At 29.8% G+C, this 14,728-nt stretch overlaps 3 protein-coding genes across 4 annotated transcripts; 2 read left to right on the top strand and 1 right to left on the bottom strand.

Moving 5' to 3' along the window:
* Window positions 1-2,291: 2,291 nt before the first annotated feature.
* On the top strand, window positions 2,292-8,470 carry LOC137825821 (uncharacterized). Of its 2 annotated transcripts, none has more exons than XM_068631610.2 (5): window positions 2,292-4,004; window positions 5,500-5,574; window positions 5,659-5,768; window positions 5,871-6,004; window positions 6,093-8,470. In XM_068631610.2, the coding sequence occupies exon 1, from the start codon at window positions 2,329-2,331 to the stop codon at window positions 3,526-3,528; it is 1,200 nt and encodes a 399-aa protein (XP_068487711.1). In that variant the 5' UTR covers window positions 2,292-2,328; the 3' UTR covers window positions 3,529-4,004; window positions 5,500-5,574; window positions 5,659-5,768; window positions 5,871-6,004; window positions 6,093-8,470. The 2 variants fall into 2 exon arrangements, with proteins under 2 accessions (XP_068487711.1, XP_068487712.1); XM_068631611.2 differs by having other exon boundaries at window positions 5,701-5,768; window positions 6,093-6,934.
* LOC137825822 (uncharacterized) lies at window positions 7,343-8,470 on the top strand. The gene has a single exon (XM_068631612.2). The coding sequence runs from the start codon at window positions 7,343-7,345 to the stop codon at window positions 8,330-8,332; it is 990 nt and encodes a 329-aa protein (XP_068487713.1). The 3' UTR covers window positions 8,333-8,470.
* A 1,139-nt stretch (window positions 8,471-9,609) lies between these two features.
* LOC137826056 (GDSL esterase/lipase At2g30310) lies at window positions 9,610-13,279 on the bottom strand. The gene is made up of 3 exons (XM_068631899.2): window positions 12,683-13,279; window positions 10,038-10,293; window positions 9,610-9,808 (listed from the first exon to the last, which is right to left on the bottom strand). Exons 1-3 carry the CDS (start codon window positions 13,277-13,279, stop codon window positions 9,615-9,617), a joined length of 1,047 nt encoding a protein of 348 aa, XP_068488000.2. The 3' UTR covers window positions 9,610-9,614.
* Between the last annotated feature and the right edge of the window lie 1,449 nt (window positions 13,280-14,728).

Here is a 14,728-nt window from a genome sequence, read left to right as displayed (position 1 = left end):
TTGTTCTCATTTTTAATTATAAATTAGTAAGTTGCACATGTTTTATATGAATTTATTAAATTATTATAAAAATATGACATTTGATTAAAAATATTTATTCAAAAATAAAAATAGAAAACAAAAAATTCATTTAAATATAAAAAAACACTATTTATATATATATATATATATATATATATTAAAATAAAAATATTAATTTAATAATTTATATTAATCTATACCTAAAAATAAAGATAATTATTCATTATAATTGTTTTTTTCATATAAATTTGTTCCTATTTTATCTTTATTAATATTTTATTTTATTGTTTTATTTTAGATATTTTACTCATTTTCTTTTTTTTTAAGTATTTACTAAAAAATTAATTATTCTTAGAATTAAATTGGACACTATATTTTTATTTTATTTTTAATATTAATATATTGTCATCTTGTAAAAAATAGTTATCAATTTTAAATATTAGATATGGAGTAGTTTGTCCAACCTAGAACTAAACATTTTATTAAACGTGGGATAGTTCTTACTATTTTTGAAACATTTTTTTTTTCATATCTTTGTCTCTTTTAAAAATTATAGTTTTTATTTCTTCTTATCATTTGATTTAGTGGTTATCCCCTTCTTATTATTTGATTTTTTTATTTATTTTTTGTAAAGAATATATGAATATAACAATGATAAAAATAAAAAATGCGACTACAAAGCAAGCCCCAGTAATAATAAAGATAATAATAATATATATTTTTCTATAAATAAAGGATTATTGATATTTGATTGATTCAGTTCATCATGAGCATCAACACATATATCCATGCAAATGTAACTACTGTGAAATTACGAATCAATTTCAACCAACACAACAACCAAATAAACCTCATAAAATAAAATCGAAATTACATAAACACAAAACATCCTCCATAATTGATTTTTTTCCTATGATAATCGATTATCTCATACAAAATACACACAACATCAATTGTCTCATGCATGTAGTTGATTACCTTCTAAAAAATAATTCATAAACAATTATAAAAAACAAATAACAGATTATCCATTACCACACTTTCTACATGAATGTTTTGCTGAAAACACCATATTTAAGACCATCAGAAAACCTCAGCTACACCCCCTCAACTACACAACACAATCAAACGCGTCAGGAATCTGCATTGTTCATTTGAATGCATGGCAACCAACTTTTGTGTAGGAATCTTCATTGTGCAGCTTACGAGCGTTTAAAAACCAATAAAGGGTTATTTTAAAATGAAAGTTACGAGCGTTTCTTGGTTTTTATCCAAAACAATATTGAGACGTACCAATTTAAAATAACCCTTATCTACTGTGGGGCTTTGGGTTGTATCATCTGAAATAATCCATTTTATTTTATTTTATTATTGCAATTTTAACAATCTGCAACACTCAATCTTCATGGAATGCCTATGATTTTGGGGTGAGTGAACAAATAAGAGTCTCACTTCAAAATATGATGTTGCAGCTTATGGAATTTTCATTGGGAAGTTCCAAGATATTCATATGGTAAACATGCCAACTATTATATTTTTTTTAACAAACAATAAATAAATTAAAACAAACACGAATATATAGTCCTTATATAAGTATCAGAATACCTTCCATCTAACTTTCATTCCTCATCTCTTCTTACAAAACCCAATATCCAGTTCACAATTCATTCTTTTAGGTCACGAAAATCATAATTGTCTAGAATTAACCTAGTTGACTTTTAATTTGGTAAATTTAAGTATAATACTATTTACAAGTACATATAATTATTTAATAAAAAAAAATTAAAATCATGTCAACTTCATAAATCAGCTTGTGGGGAGGTTTACACCCACTTATATACAATGAAATGTCATAATTTTTAGTTAATGTGGATCTTCAACCATCTCTAAACATAAAAAACTATCTACACGTTTAAATCAGTTTTTTTTTAAATATAACATTTGACCTATTAAGAAAACCGATTGGTCATAGTTAATCGATATAAATTTAATTACCATAACTTAGATTTGAATTCGTCTCTGATTATTAAATGAAATGTGAATAACCTGCACTTACCAGTTTCAAACAAAGGTGCTCCGGTTCTTTCAATTCTGTGGGTGCTTCAAACAGTTTTGTCTTTTCCATATTATTATATCTCCTGATTCAATAATTTTATATGAGGAAGTAGTAACCGAATCACTTAGTGCTGTTACTTTTAAATTTTCTATTGAAGTTGATTCTAAAAAATACTCTAATTAAATCAGTGATCGATTTCTTGATTTCCCGGTAAACCTAATTAAAAATCAATTCATAGAATAAAGTTTACAATGTTCTTATTTCAAAATATGGAAACAAAAGTCATAAAGTTTCTGCATACCAGGAGCTTCCTGCAACCAGAAACGCAACACTATAATAAACGCTTCCCAACTCTTCCTACCATTGACTATGCCAAATCTCTTGACATTGTACCAATTTCTGTTCTGCTCCATCTCAGATCCTTCCCTGCCTCTTTCAACTTCTCAAAATCCACAACCAAACCAAAAGCTCTGTCCTGTAGAAATCAAGTGATGTCTCTCCGAAATTTCAATCCTCTAGAACAGAAAAGTCTATGCAGAGTTGTGGGGTTTATCTCCAGTGTGATTGGACTTATCTGTTATGCGTTTAGTTCCTCTTTCAACCATCTATTTGGAGAGTGGAACTTCTTGAAGATCATCCTTTACACCATGGTAAGCTTCTCTATCAGCGGTATCATGTTATTTCTGAAGAAATGGAAACGTTCCGGTCGTTTCTCGCCGAAAGTTCACGCGGGTGTTCTGGTTTTGTTGCTCACTTCTTTCTACTCTTTCGTGTATGATAAATCTGTGAATGGAAAACCAAACGGATTAAGTTTGATTTCGTGTGGAGCCTTTGCTTTGATGTCTTTGTGTCTTTCAAGGCAGATCGACCTAGGGTTTGAAGCAGATCTCCTCAATTTCTTCCTTGGAAGTCTAACTGTTCAACTCATGGAGATCAATTTGATGCTCTTTATTGTCGCAGCGATCTTGTGCTATTGTTTCATGATTCTTCGTTCTAAAGAGTCTGAGTCTGAGATTGGAACAGTACCAATGGAAGACCACGTGACCATAGAACTTGGTACTGCATATGGTGGAGAAAGAGGAGCCGATGACCAACAAATTCCGTTATTGAGAATGGTAGGAGAAGGGTACAACTGGAAAAAATGTGAAGATAAAACAGGGAAAGGGAATGAAAATCAAGTAAGTTACTATAAATGCACACACCCCAATTGTTATGTGAATAAAAAAGTTGTTAGAACTATAGATGGGAAAATTGTTGAGATACATTACCAGGGTAACCATGCACATTGCAAGCGTCTGAATAACATGAAGAGGAACTCTTCATCTGAATATTTATACTCACTGCTAACTTCAGACTCTGTCACCACTGAATCATTTGCCTCCCAGAGCAACCAACAATTGGATTATGATGTGCACTTCAGGAGAACTCATCAGTATCCACATGAAATATAATTTGAGTATCGAAATTTTGACATCTCTAATAATGTTGCTTCATAATACAACTGGGTGACATCACAGTTTTAATATTAAAGAAAGAGTGTGTGGGTCTAACTTGCTGAGTTGAAAAAATTGACAAATTATAGCATTTGGAAGGTGCGTTTCTGAAAGGGTTTTGGAGTGCATTCGTGAAAGGGTTTGTGGAAGCAATAGAGTTTTTTCTTCCATTGATCGGTGCGTTTGAAAGGTAGGATTGTGGATTGCGAAGGGACAACGTTTGCGTTTGAGGTTCTTCATTGCAAAAGAACAAGTTGGAATTTGTGTGCATTTTGGATTGGGAGGGTCTCAATTGGTGGGGTTTTGGAGTGCAGCGGTTTAAGGTTTTGGATTGGGCGCTAAACAATTGTACGATGGTTATTAAAGGGAGAAGGAAGCTTCATAGAGGTGCGTTGGCATTAGGGTTTTCGTTGAAGAGTGCAATTTCGAATCAGGTATGTATTTTGGTTCGTTTGGTACGAGGTTATTTGTTTGATTGTTTTGCTTTTGGTTTGATTTTCGTTGTGTAGCGTTGAGTGTAGTGTAATTGCGTTTGATTGTTTATTGTTGTGGTTTTTGAGTTTTGAATTTTTAATTGATTTGGATTTCATTGTTTACTATTTTTTGCTCTACAATTTTGGGACTGATTTTGAATTTTGTGTGTTATGAGTTCCTGGTGATAGAATTTAATGTGAATGTTTGCAATGTGATCTATCTAGCTAAGTGACGGCCCCTTCGTTTTTATGTGGTCACCTCTGAAGGAGTTTTTGTACTGTGATTTTGTCTAACAATTTTGTTCCCAAAATAAAGCTTGTAGCCTTGTACAATTTAAATTACTAAAAAAAGCACTTTCAGCCTTTAAGTTTGGAAATTTTTATATCAATTTTCTAAAGAATATTAGTTAAAGAAAGTTTTTATCATTATGAAAAAGTATTGTAATGATTGTTAATCACAAATAAGTAAAATTGTTAGTAACCATCCTTGTCATACTGTTCAGTCATAGGGTTTGATTAGATAAAAATCATGAAAATGTGCAGATTGTTGGATATATTGAAAAAAAACAAAGAAGTTCTTGGAATTATAAATTTAGAGGAATAGAAAAGCAAATATTGCAAGAATAATGGACCAAAGAAGGATAAGTGGCAAATAAAATAGTGGTTGTAGGTCAGCTGACATAGATTTGGTATAAAACCCTGTAAGTTGAACATGTATGTACCATTTGTGTAGTTTAACTGAAAAGGGTCAATATCACTAAATTTATGGCATTGAAAAAATGAATTTAAAAAAAAACTTGATATGCAAAATGCAATTTCGTTTGTTTGTTTGATGTTATGGTTTTTGAGTTTTGAAGTTTGAATGGATTGGGTTTTCATTGTTTTTTGTTGTGCAATTGTGGGACTGATTTTGGAGTTTCTGTGTGTCCAGAAGGTTAGGGACTGAGTTAGTGGTGATAAAATTGAATGTGAATGTTAATTCCTGAATTAGTGACATTGTCATGGGAAAGTGGAGACCCCTTTGTTTTTATATGGTGTCCTATGAAACACTTTTTGCATTGTCACGTTGTCTTACCACTGTTATGTTTGCATGTGTTGTTTTGGTGTTGTGAGGGTTGAAAAGGTAGTGCAATGAGGTGATTGAAGGTTAGAGAATTGATCATTGTAAGAATAGGTTCAAATGTGATTTATGTAGGTATTTATGCACTATCTTGTAACCTTCGAAGTTAATGTTTGCTTTTGGTTTTATGAGGGTTGAGATGGGCAAAGAGGTTGGGGAAGGGGTCAGGTATCTAGGAATAGGTGGTGACCTGCCACCACGTTTATGCATAGTTAAAATTCGTGTGCTTTACTAATTTCTTGCATGTATTTTGGTAGGGTAGTATTTATTTTGGTTTTTGTAGAATTGAATTTTGGTGTTCATGGTTTTCAATTGATTAAATAATTACTTGTTCAGGATATAATGTCAATTAACGGATGCTCAAATGAGGAGGTTCTTGCGATTGATCATCATCCCAAGACTCAAGCTAAGGTTTGATTGAAATGATGATTTGTTATATTTATTTTTTGATAATTTTATATATTATAGTGTATTTCTATTTGATTTGATATACAGGTGTTTAAGCATATGACATTTTGGTTGATAATTTGTGTTCAGCTTCAAAATGGATGACCTAGGAAAGTATGTCGTCTATCCATTTGGATGGTTGTGTATATCTGTTGCAGGTAATATAAAACATTTTTCTTATTGCTAAATGTTTGTAATAATTGTGCATGTGTTTGGTGTTTGACTTTGTAATAAATGAATTTTTTGTATTCATTCTTCAGATATTGGCGATGGAGCATTTGTTCTCTTATAAGCGTCAAATACCTAGGAGTGGAAATAAATATCCTCATATCATGCATTTGATAGATGTTATAGTTGGTGACAATGAACTTCGATTGGTCTGTGTAAGAATATGGTATGTCATTTTTATTGGAATTTGTATTACATTAATGTTGTTCTGAATGTAGATAATTAAGTTTGGAATTATATATGTCAACGAACAGGTTATTGTTGAGTTATGTGCTTCCAATGAAGAACTTTGCAGTGAATTTGTTCAAGAAGTTTTTCACCAAATTGGTTGTGGAATTAGGAAGAAGAAAGCAACAAAGGATGAAGTTCGTGCAATGACAGTGAAAGTTGTTGAACTGATGCGCAAATCTGAGGAAAATGAAGTATTAATCATGAGTATGGAGAAAGAGATCAACGACATACTTGAGTTAATTGCAAGCAGAAGTTCTGTTCTATTCCTGAAGTTCGGTCATAAGTAATTGAAGTTGAACCTTTTTCAGTGGATTGCACATACTTCAGAAAGCTAGAAAGTAGTCATGAAGATGTAGATGAAGAGAAAGACTTACATGGAGATGAAGACCAGCCAAATGAAGAAGTCAACATGTTTCCTAAAATGAACCGTGAACCCAGGAAACGTTTCAAGACTGTTGTTTTGAAAATACCTTGGACAACATATTCAAAGGAAGCCAAAAAAACCCAAAAATTGATGCTTAAGTACTTCATTAATCGATACGTTTTACTTTGTTATTAGTGCAGTAAACCCAAAAACTGATTCTTAAGTACTTCATTAATTGAAGTTTGACCTCTTTCAGTGGATTGCACATACTTCATAAAGCCAGAAAGTATTCATGAAAATGTAGATGAAGAGAAAGACTTACATGGAGATGAAGACCAGCCAAATCAAGAAGTCAACATGTTTTCTAAAATGAACCGTGAACCCAGGAAATGTTTCAACACTGTTGTTTTGAAAACACCTTGGACAACATATTCAAGGAAGAAGCCAAAAAACTCAAAAACTAATGCTTAAGTACTTCATTAATCGATATGTTTTACTTTATTATTAGTGTCAAGGTCTATCCTATAGAGGGTCGATGTCTATTCTATATAAGTCTATTCTATAAAAATACTCCAATTAGGTCATAATTAATTTTTAAATTTTACATAAACTGATTAAAAATCAACTTATAAAATAAATCTTATTCAAATATTCTTATTTCTTATTTCTAATTACTAATCTCAAATAAAAGTCATAAATTTTGCACCTACCCAGGACCTTCTTCCAACTTCATGCAACTTGTTGCAACGCTATAATAAACGATTCCCAAGTCTTCCTACCATTGACTATGCCAACTCTCTTGACATTGTACCAATTTCTGTTCTGCTCCATCTCAGATCCTTCCCTTCCTCTTTCAACTTCTCAAAATCCACAACCAAACCAAAAGCTCTGTCCTGTAGAAATCAAGTGATGTCTCTCCGAAATTTCAATCCTCTAGAACAGAAAAGTCTATGCAGAGTTGTGGGGTTTATCTCCAGTGTGATTGGACTTATCTGTTATGCGTTTAGTTCCTCTTTCAACCATCTATTTGGAGAGTGGAACTTCTTGAAGATCATCCTTTACACCATGGTAAGCTTCTCTATCAGCAGCATCGTGTTATTTCTGAAGAAATGGAAACGTTCCAGGTGTTTCTCGCTGAAAGTTCACGCGGGTGTTCTGGTTTTGTTGCTCACTTCTTTCTACTCTTTCGTATCTGATAAATCTGCGAATGGAAAACCAAACGGATTAAGTTTGATTTCGTGTGGAGCCTTTGCTTTGATGTCTTTGTGTCTTTCAAGGCAGATCAACCTGGGGTTTGGAGCAGATCTCCTCAATTTCTTCCTTGGATGCTTAACTGTTCAACTTATGGAGATCAATTTGATGCTCTTTATTGTTGCAGCCATCTTGTGCTATTGTTTCATGATTCTTCGTTCTAAAGAGTCTGAGTCAGAGATTGAAACAGTACCAATGGAAGACCACGTAACCATAGAACTTGGTACTGCAGATGGTGGAGAAAGAGAAGCCGATGACAACAATGGCTTCGGCTACCAACAAATTCCATTGTTAAGAATGGAAGGAGATGGGTACAATTGGAAAAAATATGAAGATAAAGTTGGGAAAGGAAATGAAAATCGAGTAAGTTACTATAGATGCACACACCCCAATTGTTATGCGAAGAAAAAAGTTGATAGAACTATAGATGGGAAAATTGTTGAGATACATTACCAGGGTAACCATGCACACCCCAAGCCTCTGAATAACATGAAGAGGAACTCTTCATCTGAATATTTATATTCACTGCTAACTTCAGACTCTGACACCACAGACTTGCCAGATCAATCATTTGCCTCCCAGAGCAACGAACAACTGGATTATGATGTGCAGTTCTGGAGAACTCATCAGTATCCACATGATATATAATTTAGCACTCTGCTTCTAGATGTTATCACTCTTCTAATAAACTTAAATATGGACAGATATTAACTAGGTATTTCTGATTTTTTAATGTACTTAGATTTGCATCTACTTGTACACAATGAAATATTCTTATTTTTAGTCGATGTAGGATCTTCAACACACTCCCTCACGTCGAGAGAGAGTGACAGCTCGTGCGTGTGACAACATATTATAAGTGGCATAATAGGCCCAACAAACACTCGTATGATAGACTTTAAATGGTTCTAATATCAAATTACAAAGAGGACTTTGAGCCTAACTCAACTCCATAAAACCGGCTCATGGGATGAGGTTTTCATCCACTTATATATAATGAAATATTTTTATCTCTAGTCGATATAGGATCTCCAACAAAACATAAAACAATTCATCCTCATCTATTCTTCTTTCTTTAAATGCTACTTTATTTATATGATTTCATATACTTTAATTAGTTATTATCCACCTTCCTTTCTAAAACCAGATTTTGTTAATAATTTATATCATTAAAAAAATAATTAAATAATAACTAATTTATTATAGTGATTAAGTTAAATACTATTTTATAAATTAAAAAATTATTGATATCTTAAAATAGTTTTTATTATTAATACAGATTTATAAAGTAATTTAAACAACACTTCTTGGGTTTCGAACAAATTGGTCTTGATTGAAAAAGTAATCACGTGACCCGAAAATAGTATGGATTACTGCACTGTGGTCCTCCTGGACTCAGAGAAACAATGTGGTCTTTTAACAACTCTAAACCAGATGGCGTTGAAGTGTTTATGATGATTCAGATTAAAATGTGAACATAGATAACAAATAAGTATTCTAAGACTTTTTTTTTCTCTTACTCTGATTTGGTGCTTGTGTCCATAGTAATGTGTCTGAAATCTTTTTTGTTGATTTACCTATGTTAAATACCTTGTAGTCCAATATAACTATGGGATTCACTTTTATGAGGCTCCCTAGCTTAGATTTCTGTCATATTTGCAGGTGTATCTGAAAAAGAGCATCAACTGTGACTATAATAATAGTTTCTTTGGCTCTCAATGCTTCTGCTATGGCATGTGATATAATGGCCTCATTTAATACAGAGTACAACAGTAAAGTTTTGTGCCTAAGATTGAAAATTGGATTCAATCAATAATATACACATATGCTCACTTCTTACAAATATTATATAACAATGAAACTAAGTTCATATTGAAAATAAAGACAAGAGTTGTAATATAAGAAGAAAATTGTGATGTAGTTCTCAGTATTATTTGAAGAATAAGGGCAAAGTTACTCTTATAAGAGAGTCTGCAAGATAATAGTAAGAAGCTTCTGTTAAATGAATACTGTCCCAGAATACATACTTTGAGTGATTACTGCATAGAGGTGTAAATGCATTACATATCTCAATCACTTCAAAGTAACCGGATCCACAACACCCTCTGTCTGTTACCTCCATACCTATTTCATAAATTTTCACATATCTTCAAAATAAATATAAGAACATGATAACTTTCTATGAGATGAAGTTGATTAATTGATAATGAAGTGAGAGTTTTCATAGAGTACATATATTAAATCTCATCCCAGAAAAACTAACTATTCTTTTTTGCAGACAATATGTTATTTAAGAGATGAAAACAGTGTCTATTGCTAAAACAACATACTATAAGTATTGAATATGAATTACCATAATGTTGAGGATTAGTAATAAGGTTGAGTAGTGGGTGATAGATATCTCCATATACAATTTTGCTTTGAGGGAGTGTAGCTTGTAACTGGGACAATCTCTGTGTCAATTTCCTATTATATTTCTCACTGTCAGCATTTTCATCCTCCAAACACTGCCTATCAATTTTGAATTTTAGGGACAGTTGAAAAGGCAGGCAACCAAGGGGAGGAAGCCCACCCACACCAATGTTCCTGCATCCTTGGTCATATAGTTCCTGCAACATCACACACAAGATAGATAATTATTAATTATTAGGACTATTCTTGAATTAATGGGTTTTTATTTTGTTGAATTTGATAAGAAAACCTTTGTCTTTGTAAGGTTAGTTTCTACCACCTCAATTACAAAGTTCTCATAAGTCTGTTTTTCAGCACTAAATGGTTGGGAAAAGTTTTGTTTACTATTTTGCAGAAAAGAAGAAAAAGGTAATACACTATGTACTCACAATAAAACTTCATTCCTATATATATATTCAGTAGGCAGGGTCACATGAATAACAGAAGAGGAAAACACAAGAGAGTTTTAAGTATAACAAATTAATAGGTAATCAGTTATCTAATACAAATTTAAATGGCCATTAACTTACAGATTGTAAGTAAATTTTATGAAAATTTAAGTTGCATAAATAACATGAAAACTTTTATTTAAAAAAAATTAATAGGTAATCGGCTAATTGGTGTGAAAGTGTGAAAGTTGGTGGTAAAGGAACTTCAAATACATTTTTTTATTTGGTTTAATTTTTTTGGACTAATAGTTATTTGGATAATGTAGATTCCACTACAAGAAAATTATGAAATATAAATCAATTTTTAAATATAAAAAATAATTAGTTGTTATACTGACTAAATTAGATAAAATTTTAGAAACTAAATAAATTTTTTTTTTCTAAATTAGTTTCTATTATTATTAAATGGTTTCTAAATTGGTATCTAATTAACAACCAAGGTTTTTCTACCAAATTTAGCAAATATTAGTTAATTAGATATCAATCTAGAAATCATTTAACAATAATAGAAAATAATTTAAAAATCAAATTTTTTTTTTTGGTTTCTAAAATGGTTTTTAATTTAGTTATTATAACAACTAATTATTTTTAATCTCTAAAATTAGTTTCTATTTATTTATTTTTTGTAGTGGTCATATTGAGGTATATGTATTTGGATCAATTTTTTTTATAAACTATTATTAGTAGTTTTCTGGTAAAAGATTGAAATATTCTTAAATACTCTTATTTATTCATATTTTATTATCGATAAAAAAATAAAGTTTTCATAAATGTGTCAATTGATATCCAAATAAAATCAAGGAAAAATTTAATTTGATGTAAACTTATAACCTATATAAAACGGTTGTTTTTGCAAAATTATATTAGAATATCTTTAGTTTATCTTTGTTTTAATTATATTTACATTTTAAAAGTATTATTTTATATTATACAAAACACATATGAGTAGATTTAATTTGAATATAAATTTAAAAAATATTTACTAATAATAAAAACTTCTTAATCCAATATTTTTTTATTTTTACAATAATATATAATTTAGTTAATATAATAATTTATTTTATTTTTTTTAAATTAATTTTTATTTAATGATTTTTTAGTAATATTTCCTTTTTATTTGTGAAATAGTATAGTTATCATTCAAATTATATAGAAATACACTTTTAATTACCAGACAAATAAGAAATGGTTCAAAGATACTTCTCTTTGTTATTAAAGATAAAATAAGAAAATAAGAAGTGAAATGGTTCAAAGATATTTGTATACATGTTAGTTTGACAGTTATTTTAAATCTTTAAAGAGAATAAGGATTAAGTTATTTTTAGAGTAAACCTAAGAATTATAATTTATTTTATATTATTTTTTAACTTTTTTAATCTAATGATTTTTAATGAATGGAGCGCTCTTAACTATTAGATTAAAAGCAATAAAAAGATAAACAAAAAAAAACAAGAATATCTTTTCAAGAGTTCCTTTAGGAGAAATTTTATTAAATATTACAACTTTTTATAATCCTTATTTTAGCCAAGATAGGTGTTCTGAAAAATTATGAAACATTTTAATACAATGCTTATCTTACAAACCTAATATTGCTAAAAAATATTAAATAAAAATTAATTTTAGAAAAAAAAATATTATTATTATATTAATTAAATTAGATACTATTTTATAAATTAAAAAAATTTATCAAAAATATTTTTTATTATTAATAAATAGTTTCTAACTAAATACCAATTTAAAAATTATTTATGAATAATATAAATTATTTTAAATATCAATAATTCTTTTAATATTAAAATAATATTTAATTTAATCCAAATAATTAATTATTTGTTGTCTTTAAAAATATAATTTTGATTTAATAATTTAAAAAAAAAGTGCTATAACAAATATATTTGATGACTAAATAATTAATAAACAAAATAAAAATAGAATATAGGAAGCTCTAATATTTTTACAAAATATAGTTGTTTATCTGAAATAAAAGTATAGAAAAACTATTAAAAAAATTAAATATATAAAGTTATATTTTTTTTTCTCTTATGATTTTCTCATTATCAACTTTACAATTAACCCTAACAAAATAACTTTAATTTACCTTAATGATGAGCTCAAGCTTATCAAGCAAATAATCTTGGTAAGCATCAATGGTGATGAACAGCACTCTTCTCGTGGGGAAGTCATGGAAATTCAAAATGAAATCATTACTACCCACAGAGATCAGAACAAGAGCGTCTCCAAGTCTTTGCATAGCTTCATCTTCTCCCACCATTTCCTTCAGCTTCACTGTGTAAGCTCTGAAATATTCAACTTGCTGCTCCATGGATAGAACATTCGTTAGAGATGGAGTGAATTCATCAATACCAGATTGTCCCAAGGCAAAAGAAACTCCTGTTAGCAGTTCTTCATCACTGAGGTTTGGATTCAGAAAAGGAGGAACAGTGTCTTTGATATTCAAGGCAGATGCAAGAAAATCAGAAACCAGTTTTCCATTGCTGAATCTCCCTGTGGGCACATGCCCGGGGAAATCTATGCCATAAGGAAAATAATTAGCCTTGGAAATAGTTAGCAGGTAGTTGTTGTTACCTGAGTCAACTGTGGAATCTCCGAAAACAAGAAGGGATGAAAAGTTTGAAGATTCAACAACCCTAATGCAAACATACATTACCATGACAAGAAACATTGTTGATGACATTTCTGCTATATTTTAGAGTGATAACTCCTCACACAGAATACTAGGGTTTATATATATTGTGTTCTTGAGAAATGCAGTAAGAGGAAGTAGTGTGTTAATTAATGTCTACAGCTATATTGTCAGAAAATAAAGTATAGTTAGGTTTCGTGGCACAGTGACAATGACCTCTTAGAGAACATACTTTATTGTTAAGTTAATTTGGTAGTTTTCAGTGTTCATCATAGCATTATTTTTTATTTAATAGATTTTACACAAATTATCTGATAAGAAAATATGTTAAGAAAAGTACTTATGTGAGTAATGTTGAGGTTCTTGAGATTTAATCTAGTAATGTACTCTATGATTGATTATAACAGTTCTTTCTTTAAATATTTTATGTACATCTTTAAATTCCAATAGTGAATAGTTGGTGAATGATGTAAAATATTATCAAAAAGAGAACAGTAAAAGAAAGAGAATGATGTACATCTTTATATATTTTGATAACTAATATATTTTTGTAATTATATATTTAAAATGTATATTTATTAATTGTATTTATATTTTTGTAGTCACTTAGTTAAATTACACATTGACTGACAAATGGGAATTGACAAAATGAAATTCTACACTTACAGTCTTAGATTTAACTACAAGTTAAATTAAATACATTTAAATTCGAAATCAAAATATTAAGATTGTCATAATAAACTTAAAATAATAATTTAATTAAAATATAGAATAAAAGATTTTAGTCATTAACTTTAGCATCTAAATAATTAGTAACTAATTGTTCCACTAAGAATCAAACTCTTTGATTGTGACTTGGTCCACTTGACTTACCCCATGGATACTTATGAAATCATGATAAATTCTCCCTAAATAGTTGTCCCATTATGAATTGAAACTAGTGACCCTAGTTCTGATATCAACTCTTTGATTATTGGCTTTAGAAAGGAGTTGAGTAAATCTTAGACTCTTTTCGTGAAAAATTAGACTAGATCGTCTAACACACGAGCAACACAAATAGCACAATCAGATTTTATATTAGTTAATCTTAACTCATAGACTATACTTAAGAGGTTTCACCAATCAAATAAATGATTACACAATTACACAAACCACTTTTGCTTACCATGAGTTTACAAATCACTCATGGTTATATCATCTTAACCTTCACATGAGATTAAGATCGCACAAAAAAAGAATAAGAACAAATATCAAAGAAAGAACAATTCCAACTCATTAGGACTACTTCGCGTTGTGAAGTTGTAAATAATTATAATAGTTTCACTCACCCATACAAAATTTTTAACATTATATGATCACTAGAAGATAGAAGAATCATAGCTAACATTGCAACATTTCTTTAACTAAGATTTGATTTTTGCTTGATCTTTATCATCAACTAAGAATCTTCTATAGTTTTCCTCCTTGATAAACGTTCTGACTAGAAACTTGTCATCAATA

The sequence above is a fragment of the Phaseolus vulgaris genome, chromosome 8 (genome assembly GCF_051622355.1).
Source record: "Phaseolus vulgaris cultivar YP4 chromosome 8, ASM5162235v1, whole genome shotgun sequence".
NCBI classification, from domain to species: domain Eukaryota; kingdom Viridiplantae; phylum Streptophyta; class Magnoliopsida; order Fabales; family Fabaceae; genus Phaseolus; species Phaseolus vulgaris.
The sequence above is the reverse complement of the archived record's forward strand: the minus strand, read 5'-3'. Positions and strand labels throughout refer to the sequence as shown.